Raw genomic sequence first — 25,937 nt, 5'->3', positions numbered from 1 at the left:
TACGGTCTAGTTTAATCAAATTCATTGATACCACAAACATGTATTATGTACTTGACGTGTAAATATTTGATCGCACAATTAAATTTTCGTAAGTCCTGCATTAACAATTAGACATTAAATACGCAAATTACCTTAAATTGCATAGTAGTAGTTTTATTTTGGCACTGATACACACATCATGGTAAGATACTAACAAATAAAGACGAAAGACTAGTTAAGTAATACATGGCATAATATAACATTTATCGGTTCAAATAAATAAATATTACCATGAGATGCTAACCATTACCAAAGATAACACAAAAAGCGAAAATTATTTCACTTATTTCCATTGAGGTCCTTGAAATTTTGGCAGCCTGACACAGAAAGTAATGGTACTTGTATCAATGGTAATTAATACCGTGTAAGCACAAAAATACTAGTTCAGTTAGGAATGCTTAACGAGATCACATAATATATATCACATGTTCATGGGTATCACATTTAATGTTGCATCACAGAGTTGTCAGTCATACTTTAATCCAACTACTTTGAAGACATTACGTATTGATTAAAAAATGCAATGATTGACGATCAATATGCAGTAAAGTGAAACATGGTCAATGTTCATTTAAAACTGCAATAAAACAGGTACAATGATTAAGGCTAAGTTAAAATGACTGTGATAAAATCAACTGGCCATTAAGTGAGTTTTGATGGCATGCTTAAACGAGTGGGAAGATTCCATATCCCTAAGTGATTGTGGGAGACTATTCCACAGAACAATACCATTATAAGCAAAAGATTTATTACCAAAACTTCCAACTTTTGGTAAAGAAAATCTCCCAGTGTCACAAAAACAATAACTTCTATCAAGTGAACCGGTCAAAGGGAGTGCAGACACTCTAGATATGGTACATCGGCCATGGCCAAATTCAAGGGTACAAAATGCTCCTTAAGATATTAAGGACATGTGTCTGACTTTATCTTATAAACATGACATAGAGTTAATTGATCTACTCTCTTAGAAAAAGGTAACCAGTTCAGTGACTTAAATTGTTCAATACCAACATGAGACCTGCTATGCATATTTAGGACAAATCTGATCAATTTATTTTGGGAAGTCTGAAGCCTAGTTTTCAAATCTTGAGTCAAACTAGGGTACCAAAAAGAACAAACATAATCAAAATGACATTGTACCAGGGACATGAGCAAAGTTTCCCTAGTGCGAACATCCAAATATTTACTTTTTCTATAAAAGAACTTTAACCGGGCATTTGACTTTGTTTGCATCACGTTTTATTTACATGTATAACACAATGGCTGAAATCATGTAAACACGTGATATATGCAAAAATACTTAATCAATTTGTAGTTTGTTTCTACTATTTTAATTTAATTTGTGTTGCATGATATTTAATCCTGTTTAGTATGAAAGCGGGTCAATAGTGTAGTCATTAACGGGACATATAATTTCCCCTATATACCGTTGCACCGTTTCACTGTCATTAGTTTACACCGTAGTATCAGCGCGTCTATCTGATAGAAGAGAGACGAAGAATAAGCGTCAAGATTTCTTCACAATTCTGTCGAATCAAAGTTTGGAAACTTTATCAAATCTTTCATTGAAAGTTATGTATTGTGTTGCTTATATATTATTTTGTCTGAATAAAGTCTCTCTTAAACAAGTCTTTGCCTCTAATTGTCATTAGTGAATGTGTCTGATTGTAAATTATGCTCGATATACTTCAAACGTTTCTGTATTTCCAAGAGTTGATAGTTATTTGAATCGCAATCGTGAAGACTTCCGAGTCGTGTTAACTCCAACTTTAAACTTTCCAACGTAACTTTTGCCTTGGATAGATTGCCTGTTTTTTCGTAAGCATTAGCAAGGCATTCGTAGCAATCACTTATAACAATGGTTTGAGGACGTTGCTTCAGGACATTATCACTGAATAATAACACTTGCTTTCCAATTTGCATACATTTTCGATAGTCGCCCTTCTTGGCGGCAACTTTTATCACATTGACCAAGCTTTCCACGTGAGGTGTACCACCATATGTCATAGTCCCTCGTTCCTGTGCTGCTTTATCAAACATGTCTGCTGCTTTGTCCAATTGTCCCTGTTTTAAATACACTGTGCCCCACGTATCATTTATGGTAGCAATTTCAGACAGTGGAGGAAAATATTGCCTTGATACAATTACCTCAGATTCTTCCAGAGCCTGTGTTGCTTTAGCAAGTTCGCCAACGGCAATGTAAGTGTTCGCAATATTAATCAAAGAATCAATTTGTGATAAATCAGCGGCTTTAGACTTTTTCTTTATTTCAAGTCCTTTTTGCAAATACTTCATTGCAGTCGCTTCGTCATGTTTTTGGTGGTACATGCGTCCAATATTGTTCAACGCCGTCCCAACATTGGGATGATGATGTCCTAGAGTAATTCGACTTTTTTGAAGCGAAGAGAAGTAGTATGTCTCGGCTTCTTTGAATCTGCCTGTTTAATATATAATAATTTAATCCACACCAAAATCTGCCCTACGACAGCGCGCTCTACTTTTCTTCGGCGTTGATAGTGTTATGTACATTTTCTGTCAGCACCTTGATATAGTAATTGTGAAGAAATATTTTATGGTGAATATCTGTAATAATTACGCAGTTGGTTATAATTAAAATTTAAACTGAAATTTAGATTGCAGAAGAAACGTGGCCATGCCATAACACTAGATCGTTGTATCAAATAATTAATTTAATTCAAATATACAAACCCCAAAAACGGTTGTGCATATTGTGTCCACGGTTGATCACTTAGAACAGACCAATAAACAGGAGACAAAAGACTTACCTATATTTTTCGGTGTGTCAAAAACTACGTCTAGGCATCTTTGCATTTTTAATGCAGGACATACTTGCCTAACTTCGCTAGTGCGGTTCCTTAACTGTTCAGCGATTGTATAGCAATTAAATTGAATTGCTTCCCAGAGACGCTCGATATAGCCAAGGACTTCTTGAAATTACTGTAAATTCCAGTATTTATATGAACATATGAAGCAACACATACATAATAGTTTTCGTCAAGAAGATACGTCAAGAAGAACAGCAAGCTTACTATAGTAAAGGGCCGTCCAACAGATTTTTGCATGTATTGAAGCTTGTCATTAAATGCTTTAAATGCTTTATATTGATAAATTTAAACATTTGAACTAAAACTATCCAGTAAAAAAATACAATTTAAAAAAGAAAAACAAGTAACCCTCAACAAAGCTCGAACCACTGCCCCCTGGATTACTGGAGTCCTGGAGTAAAAAGCTATCCGCCTAGACCACTCGACCATCCACGCTCTTGTTTGTAGAGGATGTATTTTTGAGCTATATAAGCAATCCTCGTACTTTCCCAAAATATCGTTTCGCGTCGATACGACGCTTTACCTGTTGAACGGCCCCTTTGAGTACAAGTATCCACGACCAAGTTATTTTTGCGATGAAAGCTTGAATGTTATAGAGTTTGATAGAGTTTATTCAATATACATTAGGCTTTAAGCCCATGAGTAAACACATATTACAACACAATATATTCACAAATGGTCAATGGCGTACATAATTTTTAACTGAACGTAGATCAAAATCTTAATACAACAAATTCGTATACACTTTATCGTATATTGTATTTTTTATATTTAAATTAGATAAATAATTGAAAGAACTTGGAGAAAAACTATTGATAATATAAGTCAGCTCTTAATTTAAAAGCTTAAAAAACAAAAATAGAAAGATTTCGTACATTTTTTCATTGTCAGTCTGTAAGAGGTCAATAAACTTAATCATGTTTGTGTTCTTCCAATAGTATTTATTTATGTATATCCTACGTAAATAAATAAATGTTGTGCATTCAAATAAAAAATGAAATTCATTCTCAAGGACGTTACAGCGTTTGCATGTTCTATTTTTATCTTTTCAGGCTTGTGCCATCCCCTTGCTTCCACTTCAAGTCTATGGACAGATACTTTAAAACGAGTTAACGCCATTCTAAATTTTGAGATATTTACTTCATTTAAATATGGTTGGAACTTAAAGCTACTAAAAAGTCTATAACTTCTACCTCTGGTCGTGTTTTCCATTTCATTTGACCAAGTTTGCAAAAACATACCAGAAATTCGTTGTTTAGCTATGGATAAAAATATATTAATATCTCCTACGCCTTGAAAAAACATACTTCACTAAAACCTAATATGTGATCGCTAGATGTTTGCAATGGAATATTTCCTGCTTATATGATTTAAAATCTCATATGTATCAATAATAATTTACTTGATAGCTTCTTCGTTTTCATCCTGATGCAACAAGTTATATCCGATTCGCTGATAAGCAGTTGCTAGCTGAAGCGACTTTCCACCACGTTGTAGTATGCGAAGAGCTGCGCTGCATTTTATGAAGCCCTCTTTGAAGTTTCCCTGCACATATTATTATTGGAATATAATCACAGATCAATAAACACTTCACAAGAAAAAAAAAGATATACATTACTGAGTGTGTGATACTAACAAAGCGCATACTGAGTGTTTGGCACATTTGTTGACCATTTTGCGGCTTTAATTTAAAAATAGTAATATGCATATATGCTCAAGAATTACTGATAAACTATGACATCCGTGCGATATTAAAATATATTAATTAAATTGACTGACGAATACACTATTTTGCTATAAGGTACCACACTTTCAAGAAGCCGTTTTGTGCATGTTTACAGATATTGCATATTACCTTGACATTAGTGTACAAGCTTCCCACTGCCAGATCAATAACAGCTTTATCCATTGTTGTGCCGTACCTGTCAGCTGCGCGGTGACATTCACTATAAAACTTCTCCGCATAACCTTAAAATTGTTAATTAAATATTGGATTATATTTTCTGTACGGTATGTGATGAAATACGATATGTTTTGTTTCTTCAATGCCATGCATTGTACTTCTTCAATACCATACATTCGATTCCTTCATTTCATTTGAAATGTCACAATGAATGCTTTGTCATAGCTCATCACAAATCATCAAAACAAACAATACATGAATAAAGAACCGTTAAAATTTACACATGTGCGTTATAACAAATAATCAAAATTGAAATATTTTAATACTCATGGCTACTGACTCGTGTACACTATTTGAATAATAATTTTTGAATACGAATTATACGGAATTTTACGCTAGTCAATCAATTTAAGAGTATATATATATATATATATATATATATATATATATATATATATATATATATATATATATATATATATACCTGAAAGATATCGCTCAATAAACTTCGAAGATTCAGTAGCCATCCGAATAAAGAACGTGTAAGTGTCCTGTGTTGTGTATTGCATCTCCAGCAACAGCTTCTGCAGGTTCGGCTGCTCAAACGCAAAGTCCGCCAATGCGCTCGCATACTCTTGTGAAGAATACCGCCATGAAATACTCCTCATCACGTCTGTGAAGGTCTTGATGTATCGCACTCGTACTTCTGTAAGTGTGTGTAAGTTGTCAACATATAAGCGCATATAAAAGTAGCTAAATATTACGTTTATAAGTTTGTTTAAACGTGTTTTAAGTATCGGACCAAATGGTAGTATATATCTAACGCACCTTAAAATGCACTGTTACATATGTTACATAGATAGTTCAGTAGGTGTTGCTAACCTGGAATGTGGTGCATTCCTGAGAGAAAAGAGGTTTTAATACATTCACGCAAGATCCCTGTATGTTAAAGCGCCTGCTTGTTGAATCATAATTAAGAAAGTGCCTTCGGACCATCGGGATAAGTACACGATGCTCTACATCAGTTGGGGCGTCTGAAAATGAACTTCATCTTTTTATATTACATATTTATAGTTTATGTTCGATTCAGTGTCACTAGTAATAAATGCACATGTGCAAAGAACATCTAGAAATCGTGAATTCATTCTCGTTAATTATACAAATGTGAACATATATATGAATTTTACTTTAATACTTTAATAATTATATGTTATTCTAGAATATAAATAGTTCTTTAATATGTTACCTATGTGCTTGATTTTGGTTGAGTAAACAATATAAATCGTGTTAACATCGAGTGCATCGATAGTTAATTGGTTTGGCTTGACCATCGGACGCGAGCGCTAAGACACGTATATCCAAAATCCTAGTAATATAAACACAGAGTGAAACACGATGTCCTTAATTCGTGACAGTGTGACAATTGCATCAACGGCACGACACAAACACGAAAGCATATAATAGAAGTTAACGCTATAAACAATACATACACATTGCGAAATAGGCTGCACTATACCGCAAACTCACCAATAATGGAACCAGCTTCATCCGCCGTAAAAGAGCCCGGGATATAGTCAAGCTCGGCATAGCTGCTCCTGTGAGAATGGCTTAGCCTGCTGATAAACTGTTTGATACACGTGAGCTAAAACAAAATCATACTGCTAGAGCTCATGAACACAAATCGACTCTTAGCATAGCTACTTCAGCGGCGCGTCAATTAGTAAGATTTTGTTTTTAATTATACATGCAAATTCATGTAAACTTAAGTTGTTACATTTGTCGCGATTGAACAAGTGTATAGAATTAACTATTATGTGTGGTGGATTTGACTATGTTAATATGTTTTAACCTAGCATCATGCAAACAAATGCCATATACTTACACACCCTGTCCTCCTCGGGGTAGAAACTCTCGACTAAGTATCGGCAATCTACAATCCGCTAGTAGCTGTGGCCATGTCTTTGGCTGTCAGCATACCTCTGTTTTCGCGCAGCTCTGACGCGATCATCAGTAGCAAAAGCGGCAGCCCCTCACTGAGATGTACAATTCTATCTAAATATTCGCCGTAATCAACGTCCCGGGCTTCTGCTTTCAACACTCGGATGATTCGTCTGCTGTCAGTGGATGCAGTTCGCACACATGGTAAACATGCCGAACATTTGCAAGAAGAACAGTTGTGGTTGAGGTGAGTACAACTTTGACATTGTCCAGTTTTATAAGATCAACACATATGCAATTGCGCGCACATATTGACGTACATCTGTGTAATGTCACTTATCTCTTTAAAATTAACATACACCAATTCATCATACTGTGTTTTGACACTTATCAGGAACTCCTTCGCTAACCTTGAAGTACCAACAGTTCTCATCCCGTAAATTCCAAACATTCGCTTCGTGTTCCATGATGTTTGCAAATTTCGAAGCTCATCTGTTCGACCAATGAATACGGTCTCAAACTCGGCTTCTATTCCAAAACCCATGATTCCAACGTACAATATGATCGGGTTACAAGGTGCTTAAAACCTGCAATATTTTGAAAAAGACTCTTTCAATTTTGTATATATGACAAAAGCAAATAATACGTATAATTCCCTTTTGCATCATAATGTGTTACACTAATTTTCCTGTAATCTCCGCATAGTAAAATTTAAAGATTCCGCACAGTTATTATCCCACACACTTGGAGACTTTTCTAACGTAATACGCACTTGAATATTTTTCTAACACTATTCAAACTTGAATGTTTCAGTTATGAGTAAAGATTTTGAGTTGAAATTACGCTTTAGCGCGTGTGGAAGTAGCTTACAATTGCGCGGTTGCGCTCATGAATTTCAAACAAGCCATATTGTTTTTTTTTTTTAAATTAATTTGTTTATGTTTTTCTGGTGTAAAAACCCACCTTAAATGAAATAAAATTAAAATCAGATCGCGTTTCACCATTACCACGTGTAAAGGATGAAACCATACCTACATGTACCCACGTGCTTAAGCGTCCTATCGTCACGGATGAATAATTGTCTCTTGAGCTTGAACGGAATGCAGTCAAATAATCATATGCACAATTGAAAATCAAAATATTTTCTCATTACTGAGATATTCAAGTTTGAAAAATGTTGCGTTGGGACAGTCTCCAAGTGTAGTGCAACATCATCGATATAGGATCCAAAGGGTACATTCTAACATGTATTCATACATGCATTTAATGGAATGGATTAATACATAAACATTAGAAAATAAAACACATAAAATAACGCTGATTGAATAACTCCAATTGAAGATCAGATTAACACATAACATGAATAAAATCGAACTGAAACTTGCACAATGCTTTCTGCTTTCAGTGTAACAGCTATATACAATACAGTTGTTGTTTCTATTTTTATAGAATATCTAACCGCTGTGAACTCTATAATCTATACGACCGGAAGATATATCGGCTTAGTGAAGTGGGACATAGTATGATTCACTGTTAGCTTTATACACGATAACATGACATATGTAGTAAAGTTCAATCACAATACACTCATTATTACTAATTAAAAAAAAACGATTGTTCATGAATGAAAGTTTTGCATTTTTTATGAGTAAATTGTATAAAGAAATAATATAGCAAAGTTATTTTACTTAGACTTAATTGAAATCGGTTTCTAATTGCTTTACATGACTGGTGGTTTCTGCAATGAATATATAGAACCATGGTCACATCATGACCTTTTCATGATCTATCTAAAGACTGACTCACTATCACCAGCAAGCTTCTGTACGTTTTGAGTTTGGCGACTGGTTTACCGATATAAGTCCGTTAAAGGTGATCATCGAGGTCCTCAACCATCCTAGGTTACATTATACTAAATAATCGTATCATGTAGGGCTGAGCTCTCTTAAAAAATCATCATATTTTACTCGAATGCATGTTTAACACTTTAGACTGTTAATCTTGTTTTATCTTTTGGAGATATTAATAGGGACGCAAAATGTGTTTATTACTTAATCCCTGAAATATGATAAAATTGGAGAATACAGCAAAAATATGCACTGAAAAAGGTTACATTCCACTAGAAAACGACCGAAAAAAAGAAGGTGCAAAAACAGTCGATTTTGATTTGTATAAAGTTTTTTTTTGGTTTGAACATGACATATCGTTTTGATTGCTTAAATTGATTCAGCTAAGAATGCCCTCAAAGAAATGGTATGGTTATGGGGTCTCAATGTGCAAAATGTTGCATTAATTTTCACTCAAAGTTGTCGCAATTACATTGAATCATTTAAGGAAAAATATTTAGTATATTCTGAGCTTAACCATTCAGAAATCGATCGCAGACTGGGGTTTTACTGTCTCCGATAAGTAGGATACCAAGCTGAAACTCTCACATATGTCTAATTGGTTACAAACCAGATATCAATAATCCTCTATGAATTTCAATATAACATCTACAAATTAGCACACATATGGCAAGCGGTTCGAGGCATAATCCCAAGATACTAGGTTTTTTCATGAGAACCTAGGTTGCCATTCTGAGAAGTTCTTACCAGAACTTATGATCCCTTATGATCCCAAATGAAATCTTGTTTTCTCGTGAAAACTTAGGATATCCGAGAGAACGACGCGAAAAGCTGTCGAGAACCTAGGTTCTTGTAAAACCTTGGATATCAAACGAGAACTTTGGTTCTCAGAATGAGAACCTAGGTTCGCATGAAAAACCTAATTTCTTGGGATTATGCGTCGAACCGCGCTGAAAACCGGGTTTCTGAAATAATAACCTAGGTTCTCATGATAACCTTAGTTCTAAGTTCCCTGAATAAAATGTGCCCCGTATTCCAAACGAGCGAGTTTGCGCCGTCCGACGCGTAATTGTGGGAACCTATGTTCTCATGCGAACTATGGTTTCCAAATGAAAACCACGGACTTAGTATCTAAGATGAGAACTTAAGTTCTCGTCATGAGAACTATGGTTTTCACAGTTATTCTGGGAAACTAGGTTCTCATGAGAACTATGGTTCCAAAATGAAAACCACGGATTATGGCAAGCGGTTCGACGCATAATCCCAAGAAACTAGGTTTTTCATGAGAACATTGGTTCTCATTCTGAGAACCTAGGTTCTTACCAGAACTTTGGTTTTCAAATAAGAACCTAGGTTATCGCCGTTTGATGCACAATTTATGATAACTTGGGTTCTGGTGAAAACCTAGGATATCGAATAAAAATTGCGTTCTCGAAGCCATGTGCAATCTTCAAGCGAGAACCTTGTTTCTCAGAATGAGAACCTAGGTTCTCATAAAAACCTAGTTTCTTGAGATTATGCGTCGAACCGCTTGCCATACACACACGTGTATTGTTACATACAGTGTACGTTACACAAGAAGTGTAAACATTCGTTGGTTCAAAATAGGTGGATGGTAGGACCGTAAAAACTTTGAAAAGTTGACCACAGCATGACTGTTTCGTTATCAAACAACTTCAATATCTATGGTAGCTTATAATAAGAAGCTAAATTAGATAGATCAGCACATCTTATTTTCGCCTTTTTTATCTTAAAGTTATATTATAAACAAGTTTAGTTATGCCTGTCACATTTCTCTTTTATAAATCACGCGTTTGCAAGCCCTCACATTGCACTGTGCGTGCCCCATGGGTTTTCGGCTCACAAAGTGAATGCACAATAATAAAGTCTGTCTCGATATGATAAACATCAAATGTTGCGCAGTTTAATTGAATACATTCATATAAAAGCCTTTATTCCACGTATTACGAATGTGGTCAAGAAATAATACTTTTTTACCGTTTTCCCAGGATATGGCCAAATACAGTTTCTAGTTTCATTTAAATTAATATATATTGTATTTACTAAGCGTTCTATATATACACATTACGAGTCATAGAAAAAAAACTCACACACGGAAGTTTACAGTTTACAGAGGCTGGCCATTTGGCTCTGCCCAAATCATTTTCTACCCGATACACGAAGTACGTCATCACGTCATCACAAATCACTAAACCTTGTTGAGGATATAAACAAAGAATTCATCCGCAGTGAAATTATTCATGTAAAACATGTGCGATATATTCGACAGTTAAAATCACACCTTAATGATGATGATGATGTAGATGGTGATGATGATGATAATGATGTTGTTGTTGATGATGATGATGATGATGATTGATGTTGATGATGATTATGATGATGATGATGATAATTATGATGATGATGATGATGATGGTGATGGTGGTGATGGTGATGGTGGTGGTGGTGATGATGATGATGATGATGATGATGATGGTGGTGGAGGTGGTGGTGGTGGTGGTGGTGGTGGTGGTGGTGGTGATGATGATGATGATGATGATGGAATTTTATCGGAATGGCGTTATTTATTTGCAAAATGCATTGCCGTGGTGTGTATATCAACGTATTAAAATCAAAGCAGAATATAGGCAACCATATACATACATGAACATGGTAGAGCTGTCGGAATGCTCGATTCTCTCACTTACACTTGAGATGTACAAGTATCATCACCATCGTCATAAACTCGATATTTATGATACCATTGCAATTAATCAAACACTAGTGCATTCAAATTTCAGTTGTGGTGTGTTTCTGCATTCAAAGCGCCATTTACGCTTAACGAATATTTCGTAAAATATTTCATAAAATAAAGTTAACCCATAAAAATCAGTGTTCCTTAAAAATATCATTGCTAGATGTTGTCTCGTAGCATAGATTAAACAAAATACAAAATGCTCTTTTTTACATTTGTTTGGTACAATATATTCACACATGTTCATGTACCAATATAGTGTTCCTGTGTCGTATGAATATATATTGTAGCGGGAAATTAATATGGAATATATTGTGACACCAAAAATAAAAACGAGCATTTTGTATCTCGTTAAATCTATGTAACCATACCACATCTCACGTTGGAATTTAGGCCATTGCTTTAAGGAAAACTGATTTTATATGGGTTAACATTATTGTACGAAATATTTTACGAAACATTCGCTGATTTTGTTTATTTATGTGGCTTTAACTGTAAACATATAGGCACACCAATAGGTTTAAATTGTGAACCGACGGCGTAAAGGCAGAGTAGATTTTTACCGTACATGTACGGCGGTGTATTTACCACTTTGTCGATATAATCACATAACAGCGGTTTAATGTGTGCTTTTCAGGCATATGGGTGTTTAAATCCATCCACGCATGAGAGCGGAACTTAATTTGGGCCCATTAATGGAGGTTAAACATAAACGTACAATGCATAACTTGACTGTCGACAGTTTCCGTACTCACATGAACTTTTCATATTAAGCGTTATGTTGTGCATTAAAGTATAACAGGTCTATGCATTGATATATGTCTATGTTATCACAATAACAGGGTATACTCATTAAAAACAAGCGCCGCGATATGTATTATGCCATCTTGTCAAAATAAATACGGATTGTTGTCATAGTTACATATGAAAACAACACTGTGTGTTTCATATCCAAAACTGATTTCGCGGTAAACCTCAACCGTAGATGTGTTTCATTTAAAGTCTCTGACGGTGTAATGTTCTGAAAGTGCATTGTGCTTTTAAGTGAATATTAAATTTTAGAAACTATTACTAAAATCAATTATAAACTGAGTAAATTTATTTAATTTGCTTACCTGTATTGGTTTTACACCAGTAGTCATATAGTTCCAAATAGATTTAACGATCCACACGTCCACGACAGTCTATAATTTTGTTTACTTTAACACCACAACGTAATAAAACAAAATCACCTCGGTGTCGTTTATTAAAGAACCAAAAATAGATTAACCCCGTAATTCATTTCCTGTACGGCTTACCTGCGGTGACTGCGTTGTCACATTCGATTACATCCTGTATTTATATCAATACGTGCATACACACATTGTATTTATGGCAGAATCAGAAGGAGGAGCTAAATAAAGGTTTGTCTTTGTTGGAAGAATATTGTGATTGATGGAAATTATGTGTTTACACAAATGTAACAAAGGTTATGATTTTTAAAAAGGGTGAACAACTTAGGAGGGATATTGATTTTTTGTACAAAAACAAGCATTAGAATTTGTCGAATTATTTACATACTTTAGAATTGTATTCACTAAAGGAGGATCTTTGGCAAATACTTTTGAAACACTTGCAGGCCAAGCCTCGAAGGCTGTTTTAAAGCTTGACACATGCTTAGTTTTTTTAACGATTTTAATACTTAGCAAATTAGAATTGTTTGATCAGCTTGTTTTACCAATTTTAAATTATGGATCAGAAATATGGGGCTAAACTGAGTCAATGTCAATTGAAAGAGCCCACTTATATTTTTGCAAAAAAAAAACACTAGTAAATGTGAAAAATCAAACACAGACTAATTTTGTATATTGGGAACTTGGAAGAACATCCTTTAAAAGTAAAAGAGCCATTAATGTAATAAGGTACTAGTTGAATATAATTCAGTTAGAAGATCACACGTATGTCAAGTGCATTTATAGCCACATGTGTGAGAATGTATTAAATTAACCAAATTCACATTTTGGGGAAAATCTGTTTTTCATCCCTGGTCAAGTCTAGATTCAACGATACTTGGATGTCAGAACTTAATAATTCCTCATGAGCAATAACTTACAGTCAGTTTTGTAAATTTGAATTGCAACCTTACTTAAAACATGTCAGTATAACAAGTTTAGATTTGATCTTTGTAGATTAAGGGTTTCATCTCATTGATTAGAAATTGAAGCAGGCAGATGGCATACACCTGAATATATTCCTTTTCAAGAGAGAAAATGCCAACATTGCAATGTTCTTGAGGATGAATACCATGTTTTATTAGAATGTCTCTTATATGGTGATATTAGAAAATTATATACAACTAAATATTACTGGAGAACACCAAACATGATAATTTATTCTTTTGATTTAATGCAATCTGATAATACAAATACCAACAAAAACTTAGCCATGTTTGTAAATACAGCATTTATTCAAAGAAACCTGTATAAATAATATTATGATTAATTGGTGTAATTTATTACTCAAACTTGACTTCTCGCTTTCTAGTAGATTCATCTGTTATTTATGTTATAACTAAAACATTATTAAATAGATTCCTAATGCTGTAATCCAATTGTCCTAGACCTGTGCATGCATTTAAACTTTATAAAACAACTAATGAAATGTGATAATGATCACAGTTAATGCCCCTCTATATGTTACTATGTTACTATAACATGTATACTCATGGACTGTATGTCTATTGCATCTTGAATTAACCATATAAAGCATATATTAAGACGTGTATACACGCTTTCGGAAATAGTCTTACACATGAGATCGCGGTGGTGTAGTGGATAAGGTGTCCGCCTAACGATCGGGAGTTCGTGGGTTCGAACCCCACTCGGGGAGCGTTCTCGTTATCTCCTCCATAGACACCTAGTACTGGTTCTTCCCAGGAAACGGATTCGATAATGTCCCTCTGCCTATAATACTCGAAAGAGCGGTTGGCAGTATACAGAGATAGATAGATATTAACTTAACGGTGCAGCTTGTAAATGCATAATTAAAATCGAAAAAAGCCATATTATTATGTAAATAAAATACGCACCATTCAAGCACATGATATGTATCAACCTGATATATATAATAATCATATGGATCCATTATCGCTCAACGTATTATTCATACATACTAATATCCCCGACATGAATAAAATGAGTGTCTCATTCAGGTTATTTTGTATTATGGAGCTTATTTCTCAAATGATATATTTAAGAAAGTGACAAACCTGGAAAGTACTTGAAAATGCATGTGTAGTTTACCACTAACACACGATTTCATTATAAGTAATGATAACACAAGGTACCCGTGTGCTCTCCACACTGGCAAAACATGCTGCATGGACATTATAATACTCGACTTTGATATACTCGTTGTAAATTTCAATAAATACGATTTAACATCATTGATGCCAATATGGAACTAATATTGCAGAATAAAATACCACATACGATACGCGTATGTATAACGTGCGCGGTATACTTTTAAGGAAAAGTGACTGACTTTAGGCCGTCGGTTCACAATTTAAACCTTTAAGTTTGCCTATATGTTTAAAGTTAATGATGAAACACACCAAAACTGAACTTTGAATGCGATAACGTTGAATTAGTTACGATGCTATCATGAAGTTTAGATGTGTATGATGATGGTGATCAAGGAAAAAACCCAGCTTTGATCTGAATGTTCCCTTGGTGGTCCTATACAAACTGAAAAAAAGGATATTTACTTTTGAATCGCCCAAAACTCTCTCTCTAAGTGGGAATATATTGCTTTCCATATTCCAGCATTCGGTCCATAAATCATTTCGTTTCTGCGCGATATCTAGATAATACTTTAGCCTAAGCTCATGCAACTTGGTTTGATAGTTTAAAAAAAATAAAACTAGCCATATTGAGGTTAACAGGTCAAAGGTGATCATTTGCCCATGGGCATGTAACATCAAAAAGAAGAACATTACATTTCCGCACGATAGCTAGGTCATCCATTGACCTTGGACCATGAATATTCGTATCATGGTTACTTGGGATAAATGAACCACGACTCTTTATTTTCAGGTCAATAGGTAAAATTTCAAGGTCATGAGGCTTGTATTATAACATTCGAGTCGGCAGGATTTCTGTTGAACGCTTCAAATAGTATGTATGCGTCACGCTCTGGGAAACCTGGCTTAATGCATGTGCGTAAAGTGTCGCCACACATAAACCTGTGCAGTCCGTGTAGGCAAATCTGGGGACGCTCCTTTCCGCTTTAAAACTCCTCCGCATAACATGAGAGTTGTTGATAGAATATATTATACTATTTACTGTATGCTATGCGCTGAAATACCATACTTTTATTTTCTTCAATAACAAGCCTTTTATATCTTCAATACCAGTCATTTGTGTCTACAATTCTGTTTTTGTTTTTATTAATTTCATTTCCGTTGATATAAATTCATGCTTTGCTACCGTTCACCAAGAACAATATATTTTAACTCAATTGAGTGTTTCTTTGTTGAGTAAGATTTTTTCCGTGGCACGTAGACACTGTTTGTTGGTGAAAAAACGCACACATTATAATAATATTGATGGAAAACTATACCTTTATCTCAATGACGACTAGCCCGAACATGAGTGCCTTTCACGTTTTTTTAACGAATAATTAAGGACATTAAATAATACAGACTTCGTCAGAATAGTATTTGTTGAATACAAACGTACGCTAGTCAATTGTTTCAAGAGTATGTATCAGTATATATCATCTGAAAGATATCGCTAAATAAACTGCGAAGAATTAGTAGCCATTCGGCTGAAGAACATGTAAGTTTCCTGTGTTGTGTACTGTATCTCCAGTAACAGCTTCTGCAGGTTCGGCTGCTCAAACGCAAAGTCCACCAATGCGCTCGCACACTCTTGTTTATTATAGCGCCATGAAATACTCGTCATCTGTAAGCGTGTTGCAATATCGCATTCGAACCTATAAAAAGTGCATTACCTAGTATGTAAGTCTTTGTCATCTGTTTAGCGCATTTTTTAAAATACAATATATAGTGAAATTTAGCTTAAATTTCATTGTGAACATCCGTGTAGTAGTTATTATGTAGCTAATGCATAATAAACGCTTTAGTCACAAATATATTTAACTGACATGGAATATGTGCATGTTTAAGAGAGAAAAACGTCTTTATACATTCCCGTAAGATCCCTTGTATGTTAAAGCGCCTACTTGATGAATCATAAATAAGCAAGTGCCTTTGAACCATGGCTATAAGCACGCGATGCTTTACCAAGGCAGTTGTGGGGACATCTGAAAATAAAATGGCATTTTTCATTAATCATATTGATAAAAAGTAGCTGTATGATAATATTTCAATAAGGACCAAAACAAATGCAAAGAAACTTCTTAAAAATTGTGACAACGTTTTTAAAAAAAAATGTTTATGCATTTTTGTGGTAACAGTAGTCTGAAATTACTTTCCCGTTTGTTTTACAAAATTTTGAATACATATTACATGACATGATTGTCTTATAAATGATTGTTATGATACTAATTTCAGTATCGACGATTATCTGCTGCGGCTTGACTATTTGACACAATCTCCAACGTCCATGCATCCGTTGTACTAGTATTATTAACACATAATGAAACTTATGATGCGCCAACACATAACACTCTAATTTTAAGCGCAAAGTCGTATATTCTTGACAAGTGAAAATTGCATCATCATATTACATCATAATTGCCAGATTTACTGCACAAAACAAACACTCACCGATAATGGGAGCAGCTACATCAGCAGTGAAAGAGCCTGGAATGTATTCAAGCTGGGCGTAAGATTGTCTGTGGTAATGGCTCAGTCTACTGATAAACTGTTGATACACGTGAGCTGAAACAGCAAAACACAGTTGTTGTAATTTAAAACACGTGTTGTAATTTAAATGCAATCATACTAAAAATGAATTGTGTTTGTGTTCTGGATGAATTTAAAATAATGCGCTTATAATGAAACGTGTAATGATGACAGTTCCTATCGCGAAAGCCGATTTCGGTCCGATATTTTGGTTATGTTTTTTACACATAAGGTGAGTCAGATGTGGACATTTATTTTTCTATAGTATTTCCATATTTGGCATCACGTATGCTAACTTGTATTTCTTGAAATTTACAACGATGGTACCGTGTCAAGTTGTATAATGTCCATGTACCATTCGTTTTGCCGTTTTGGATAGCACACGAGCATGGTGTAGTATCATTGTAAACTTTCCAGGATCCATTGCGTTGCTTTTGTGAAACCATTATTGATTGAAAGGAATTTATGATGGTTCAAGCACGCGATACAACATGTTAACAATCGAAATTATAATGTGAGTATTGAATAAGAGTTTCACTAATTATATCATCGTGTGTAAGTGGTAAAATGTGCATGCATTTTAAAGTATTTTCCAAGTTTGTTTCTTTTTAAATATATCATTTGAGAAATACTTTAGTGGCACATTTTAGAGAATCTACGCCGTTTTCGCATTTATCTAATGCTGCCTGTGGTAGCTCCATGATACATAATAACCTGAAGACACTCATTTAATTCATGTAGGGGTTATTATTATGTAGAAATAATGCCTTGTGCGATCATGAATCTACATGTATATGATATGTGGTTATATCTGTCAGGTTGATACATCTCATGCGCTTGCACGTTACGTATTGTATTTAAATAAAAATAAAGTTTGTCTTTATTGTCTATATATCGATACATCTCATCTGCTTGAACGTTGCGTATTTTATTTAAATGATAGTATGATTTGTTTTCGATTTTAAGTATGCAATAATAAGCTGCACCATTTAAGTTACTATTTGTAGGTCACGGTCTAGTTCCGAAAGCGTGTATGCATAATACTGCAATCGAATGTGACAACGCTAGTGTGAACAGTCACCGCAGGTAAGCCGTACAGGAAGTGACGAACGGAATACATCTATTTTTAGTTCCTTATAAGACGACACAGAGGTGATTTTGTGTCATTACGCTGTGGTGTAAAGGTTAACAAAAGCATAGATTATTGTGGGCAAGTGGATCGTTAAATCTATTTAGAACTATATGACTGCTGCTATAAGGCAATACAGGTTAGCACGTTTAAGACATTAACTCAGTTTATAGTTAATTTTAGTAATAGCTTGTAAAATTAAATATTTACTTAAAAAGCACAATGCACTTTTAGAACATTACACCGTCAGAGATTTTACATGTAACAAATCTACGGTTGAGGTCTACCGCGAAATCAGTTTCGGATATGAAACACACAGTGTTGTGTTCATATGTTACTATGACAATTCTCCGTATGTATTATGACAAGTTCTAATCCAGTCGTGAAAAATATGCCATGCATTATCATAAAATGTCATAAAATTTATCACGGCGCTTGGTTTAATGAGTATACCCGGTTACTCTAAAAACATAGACATATATCAATTCAAAGACCTCATATACTTATATGCACAACATAACGCTTATGCAAAGTTCATATGGGTACTTAAACTTCCCACTGTCAAGTTATGCATTGTACGTTTAAGTATAACGTCCTTAAATGTGTCTTAATTAAGTTCCGCTCTTGTGATTTGATGCATTTCAACGTCCCATATGCATGAATAACACACATTAAACCGCGTTAATGTGAATATATCGACAGATCGGTAAATACACCGGCGTACATGTTGAGTAAAAATCTACTCTGACTTTACGCCGTCGTTTCTTTAAAACCTTTAGGTGTGCCTATATGTTTACAATTAATGAAGAAACACACCACAACTGAAATTTGAATGCAATAGAGTTTGATTCATTGCAATGGTATCGAGTGTTATGACGATGGTGATCATACTTGTACATCTCAAGTGTAAGTGAGAGAATCGAGCATTCTGACAGCGCATCCGTGTTCTTTTATGTACATGGTTGCCTTTATTCTGCTTTTAATTAAATACGTTGATATACACACCATTGCAATGCATTCGCAAATAATAACGCCATTATAATACAATTCCAAAATGTGTCGTCCGAGTGGTGGGAAGTGGTGTTTAGCGTAGAGATAATAGCTTTGTCACTTTGTATTATGTACCGTTAAAATCGTGGTATCATAATCATCATCATCATCATCAGCAGCAGCAGCAGCATCAGCAGCAGCAGCATCAGCATAAGCATCATCATCATCATCATCATCACCACCATCACGACCATCACCACCATCATCATCATCATCACCACTACTAACATCATCATAACCAGCAGCAACTTCATCATCATCATCATCATTATCATCATCCTCATCCTCATCATTATCATCATCATCATCATCATCATCATCATCATCGTCATCATCATCATCATCATCATCATCATCATCACCACCACCACCACCACCACCATCACCACCACCACCATCTTCATCATCACCATCATCATCATCACCACTACTTACATCATCATCATCAGCAGCAACTTCATCATCATCATCATCCTCATCATCATCATCAACATCATCATGAAGGTGTTATTTTAACTGTCGAATATATCGCAATTGTTTTACATGAATAATTTCACTGTTTGTTTATATCCTCAACAAGATGTAGTGATTTGTGATGACGTGGTGACGTTATTCATGTATCGAGTAGAAATGATTTGGGCAGAGCCAGATGGCCAGCCTCTGTAAACTGTAAAATTCAGTGTGTGTGTTTATTCTATGACTCGTAATAGGGTATACATGGGACGTTTAGTAAATACAAAACAATATTGATTCAATTGAAACTACATGTATTTGGCCATATCCTGGGAAAAATACATTTAAGAATGTACCCCCTTTGAATCCTATATCGATGATGTAGAACTACACTTGGAGACTGTTCCAACGCTACACTTTTCAAACTTGAATATCTCAGTAATGAGTCAAGATTTTGATTTTAAATATTGTATGTGTGATCATTTGACTACATGCTGTGCAAGCTCACGATAAAATCATTCATCCGTGACGATGGGACACTTAAGCACGTGGGGTAGGTATGATTTCATCTTTTGCACTTGAATATGGTGAAACGCGATATAATTTAAATTTTATTTCAATGTGATCATTTAAAGTGGGTATTTACACCAGAAAAAACATAAAATTAATTAAACAAAAACAAAACAAATCAATATGGCTTGTATGAATATTCACGAACGCAACCGCGCAATTGCAGGTTACCTACGTGCTACAGCGTAATTTTAACTCAAAATCTGTACTCATAACTGAGCCATTAATGTTTGAAGAGTGGGTTATTACTGTGCGTATTCGTTAAAAATTACTATGCGGAGATTACAGGAAAATTGGTGTAACACATTATGATGCAACAGGGAATTATACTTATTATTTGATTTTGTCATAATTACAAAATTGAATATTGCAGGTTTTAAGCACGTGGTTACCCGATCATCTTGTCCGTTGAAATCATGGGTTTTGGAATAGAAGCCGAGTTTGAGACCGTATTCATTGGTCGAACAGATGAGCGTCGAAATTTACAAACATCATGGAACACTAAGTGAATGTTTGGAATTTACGGGCTGAGAACTGTTGGTACTTCAAGGTTAGCGAAGGAGTACCTAATAAGTGTCATAACACAGTATTATGAATTGGTGTATGTTAATTTTAAAGAGATAAGTGACATTACACAGATGTACGTCAATATGTGCGCGCAATTGAAACTTGTTATTGAATCACAAATGAACAACAGCGCAGTTTCACCCAGTAAACAAGAATATGTATTATTTGTTGACAATGGGGAATATTTCCTTGACAAAGAAAGTGCAATAAGAGACCGTCTTCAAAACGTATGCGTTGAACTTATAAAATTGGACAATGTCAAAGTTGTACTGACTTCAACCACAACGTTTCATCTGGTATATTTACGGCATGTTTACAATTTGTGTGAACTTCATCCATTAAAACCATCTGAGTTGTTGAGAGCAGATGCCCCTGGCGTCGATTAAGGCGAATATTTGGACGCAGTTGTAGAATTCAGTGAAGGGTTACCACTTCTGATTCTCATGATCGCGTCTGAGCTGCGCGAGAACAGAGGTATGCTTACGCTAAAGACATGACGCAGTTGCTAGCGGAATGCAGAGTGCCGATATTGAGTCGAGAGTTCTACCCGGAGGAGGACAGAGTGTGTAAGTAAATTACATCAGCAGAATGATATGTTCGACAGTATTCATATATAATGTATATATGTACACATCACATTTTAGACAGTAAAGTCTTGATTTAATGCTAATAAAGGGGATATTAATAAGTGACTATGTACTTAGATGTGCTTGACGTGTTGAATGAATATTTACACGGCGTAGCTTGCCGAGCCTTGTAAGCCTTTCGGAGAAGAGTCGAGTAAATTGTTTTATTTTCAATGTAATAAGAAGCGATTAACTTTTCTAAACTATTAAAACAAATAGCAAACATTTCATATCGGCCCGATATCATGACGATATAGGTTTTTCTATTTTTACGTCGGTCCGAGTTCGGACCTGCAACACGGCGCGACGACGACCCGATATCGAGACCGACATGCTGCCATCGTTCAACAGTAATCATCGAGATATTCAAAACGCTCGGCCCAACATGGCGCCAATATAAATGTTTACATCGGCCCAAAATCGGATTTATAATTAAACCCGATATCGGACTAGGTTTGATTTTAGCCCAACATCGACACCGGCATACTTCCATCATTCCACCGCAATTAATCCGATATTCAAAACTCGCCTTTTTCAGTTTCCATTGAACCTTTTTTAAATGCCTCTGATCTGCATGTTTGTTAGCAGACATTGCTTGTGGTGACGGTGTGTAAGGAAGTCTTGGCCGTTGTTGTCTCTTGCTTAAACATGAAAATCAGAACGGCAATCCATTCGATAAAAACACATTATATTAATTATTTACCGATAATATTAAAATGAATGATCATTTAACCGGAAAACTCATACAACACAATCCAATTAATTAAGATGGTAACGGAAATATATGAAACGATAAGCAACTTTAGACACGCAATTTTAGAAAACACTTCAAGAAAATGTTACTGCTTTTCTTAAACAATCACTTTCAGCAGGTAAAGATAAACGTAGACACAGTAAACGCCACATGTTTTATAAAATACATGATAAAGGAATTTAAGTTAATCTTGTGTGTACAAAAGGAGATCCCCGCCCAATTTATGACTAGTATTATCCTTCTTTTCACATTCCAAACAAAACGATATTCAATACCTATATTCTTATAATTTGTTTTATTTTTATAAAAATGCTTTCTACACTTCTTAAAATGCATGTTCATTACATGCATTATAATACAGTTTAAATTAATCAGCACACGTCGGGCCAATGTCGGACCAATATCGACATTTGTACATATATTTTCAGTAACTTTTTTCGGTATGAAATGCTTTATTGAACTAGAATAAATTAAGATTGATACATAGGGGTTTGTAGATCATGTCTGCAGTAAATTTTCCTCTGAAAACATATAGCGATCATTGATTTCATTCAAGCTTCATTACGAATATAATTTGGCCGTGAATTCTTTTCCATAATATAATAAGAATGCTGTTCGCATTGACTTTACTGCTTAAAATTACAAGAATTGATTACGATTTGCTGTATTGCATGCTTTATAGTTTCATGTCAACACTCGTTTTACAGTTATCTCGAGAAGTCCTTGGCTATATCGACTGTCTCCGGGAAGCAATGCAGACGTATTGCTAAAGAATCGCTGATCAGTTAAGGAATCACACTAGCGAAGTTAGGCAAGTATGTCTTGTATTCAAGCCGGAAAGGTGCCTTGAGGTAGTATTTAAATTAAAACTGACAAATATATATTAGCCTCTCTACTCCTGTAAATAGCTCTGCTCTTGTTGAGCCACCATTGAAACCCGCTGAAAACAGTATCACCTGCATTACGTTTATAAAGTCGCTTAAATGACTACAAATGACGCTGACAAAGTTTGATAGGTGTTTATCTGGCCTTTCCCCAGGACCTTTAAGCACAGGAGTACCCATGTGCCTGAATTTCCAAATCAATGGTACCCAATGCCTACATGTTTTAATTGTATTGTATTGCAGTTCTTTAAGCACTGAAGTAATATAGCGATTATAAATAACGCAAACACATTTTTACAAACCCAACCCATTGCTAACTGCCCGTGAAACTTAGCCCATGTACCATAACAAAATAATGGGGGAATACCTGATCAGTGATATTCTTTTTAAACAATAATGGCACCTTCCGTGATTATACCAAATATGTATGTGTTTCACTCTAACGGACGATATTTAAATGAATTTGCTATAATTAAACAATAAGTTAATTAATCCACGTTGTTTTGAATGACTATATAATTAATTCGCGCATGTGATTTAACGTGTCTTCCCATAGTTTAAATATTGCCTTTAAGTTAAATACAATACGAGGCAAACTTTCTTGTGTAATTGTGTTATTAACCTCGAACGTTATTTCATATTTGTGTCATTATCTGTTTTGCATTACTCAAATGAAGTGCCAAACAATGTAAATATCAAAATATGTCAAATGATGTAACTGAAAATACAAAATCTACTCTTTGTATCTATTTATACTGAAATTTTTCTATTAATAAATTTGTAATTCTTCTCGGATTTTCATTCAATCGAATATTCGAATATTCGCATGATTAGTATATATACTTCGTACTTCCTGGCCTAAGGAACACTACGTTTCAATATGTAATTACCACATTTCGAGAAGCATCGCATATGTATATGCATTTACAAGTTGTAACTTAGTACTAATGGATTATTAACTGAACTGTCGCATCCAATGGAATTGGATTTGTAATTACCGTGTTGAAAAGAAAACAATTAAAAGTACACTTAGATACACATTAATTTAGTAATTAATTGAAGCAACTTTTCTATGCTGTAATGGGTAAAATGTGAGATCGCGCCTCGGTATCGTGTTGTTTTGGTATTGTTTGCACAAGATTGAAAACCATAGTTTCTATATCCAGTTATCGGTTAACTACTGGCGTGTGTAATTTGCGACAATACGTTTGGCGACTGACACAGAGCACTATGTTCAGTATCACAGCCTGACACGTGAAATGGGACTATATGCACCCCTGATTTCAATTTGTAGTAGCATCTGTTGAAAAAGTGTATTCATATTTAGAATACAAAAATATATGTACACTAGAAATTATTGGGTTTTAAAAATAATACAAAGTTTCGAATATTTGAATCGCGGTGTATTTATTCGAAAGGAAATAATCCAATCAATTATAATATTCGAACAATTTTTCCATCTCTAATTACTACCATAATTATTCAATTTTTACTTAACATGTGTTTGGAGTCATTGCTTTAGGTCACTAATCAAGTTCCATAACTTTTACCTGAAATTTAGCACAAGTATTCCCCTTTTGAGAGTAACAAATTCAGTTGAACGTTTACGTGCAATATTTCAATATATCTATTTGCACTGCAGATATTTGAATTAAACCGTACATATATGTTAAGTGTTAACCGCCGTTTGCACTTTTACAATTAAGTAAAGGTTTTTGTGCAAGAAGAAATTCAGAACTATGTTTGCCTGCAACAATTACATATCCGTGTAACTACTTAAGATGTTCAATTTAAATTCACGCCTGTCATCATGCAAGGTCACTGACCAAGGCTTATATCTCGAACCTTCAGTTTAGCAGAGTGTTTTTTCAAAATTCAGAGAAATGTTCACGAGCAACCACACAATATGTTTATATTTACTTCAGATAATCAATTACATATCAATGTATGTCTTAGTATTCATTATATATGGTGAGTAAACATGTGTTACAACTCTGATATTAAATTTAGCGGAATGATGCGCATTTCGTACAAATAAAATAAAGGCTAAGGTTTTGCGCTCATTCATTAGAGTTTTGATTGAGGTTTTTCGTTTATATTTTTGTGTAGGTAGTTTATATGCATATCTTGCTTGGGATTGTACAGTTATATACAAATAGATTAATTGTTAGAACGATGAAATTTTACTTATGTGGCATGGCCACGTTTCTTTCTGTAATCTAAACATTATTTTACATTTTACATATAACTGACGACATATATATTACAGATGTTTATCACAAAATATGTGTTCACACTTAGTTTATCAGGTGATTGAAATAAATGCAAACTGCGCGCTGTCTTATGACAGTTTTTGATTATGTTAAAGAACTTTATATTCAACAGGAAGATTCGAAGAAGCCAAGACATATCACTTCGCTTTACTCAGAAAATGTCGAACTACTGTAGGCCAAAGTCATCCAAGTGTTGGGATGACACTGAAGAATATTGGACAAATGTATCAACAAAACAGCGACGAAACGACTGCAATGAATTATCTGCAAGAAGGACTTGAAATAAAGAGAAAGTCCAATGGCCTCTGATTTATCACAAATTGATTCTTTAGTTAGTATTGCACACGCTACATTGTGATTGGCGAATTTGATAAAGCAATAACGACAATGGATGAGTCGGAGTCGATTGTATCAAGACAACATTTATCACCACAATCTGTAGTTGCTTGCATAAA

At 34.7% G+C, this 25,937-nt stretch overlaps 1 protein-coding gene and 1 long non-coding RNA gene across 3 annotated transcripts; one reads left to right on the top strand and one right to left on the bottom strand.

The window, feature by feature from the left end:
• Positions 1-538: 538 nt before the first annotated feature.
• Positions 539-5,686, bottom strand: LOC127863218 (uncharacterized). Its single transcript, XM_052402600.1, has 5 exons — positions 5,671-5,686; positions 5,273-5,494; positions 4,741-4,853; positions 4,288-4,430; positions 539-2,997 (listed from the first exon to the last, which is right to left on the bottom strand). The coding sequence occupies exons 1-5, from the start codon at positions 5,684-5,686 to the stop codon at positions 2,916-2,918; spliced, it is 576 nt and encodes a 191-aa protein (XP_052258560.1). The 3' UTR covers positions 539-2,915.
• Positions 5,687-18,323: 12,637 nt separating this feature from the next.
• On the top strand, positions 18,324-23,137 carry LOC127863210 (uncharacterized). Of its 2 annotated transcripts, none has more exons than XR_008040995.1 (3): positions 18,324-18,444; positions 20,752-21,511; positions 23,033-23,137. It is a non-coding gene; the product is annotated as an uncharacterized LOC127863210 (long non-coding RNA). The 2 variants fall into 2 exon arrangements; XR_008040994.1 differs by lacking the exon at positions 18,324-18,444 and adding an exon at positions 19,536-20,361.
• Positions 23,138-25,937: the final 2,800 nt, after the last annotated feature.

The sequence above is a fragment of the Dreissena polymorpha genome, unplaced genomic scaffold, assembly GCF_020536995.1.
Source record: "Dreissena polymorpha isolate Duluth1 unplaced genomic scaffold, UMN_Dpol_1.0 chrUn002, whole genome shotgun sequence".
NCBI classification, from domain to species: domain Eukaryota; kingdom Metazoa; phylum Mollusca; class Bivalvia; order Myida; family Dreissenidae; genus Dreissena; species Dreissena polymorpha.
The sequence above is the reverse complement of the archived record's forward strand: the minus strand, read 5'-3'. Positions and strand labels throughout refer to the sequence as shown.

What these genes read in the sequence shown, in the direction of transcription:
- LOC127863218 (XM_052402600.1), bottom strand. An exon ending in GCTTGTACACTAATGTCAAG is followed by an intron (nt 4,431 to 4,740) that starts GTAATATGCAAT and finishes TAATATGTGCAG; the next exon opens with GGAAACTTCAAAGAGGGCTT. An exon ending in GAAAACGAAGAAGCTATCAA is followed by an intron (nt 2,998 to 4,287) that starts GTAAATTATTAT and finishes TGGAATTTACAG; the next exon opens with TAATTTCAAGAAGTCCTTGG.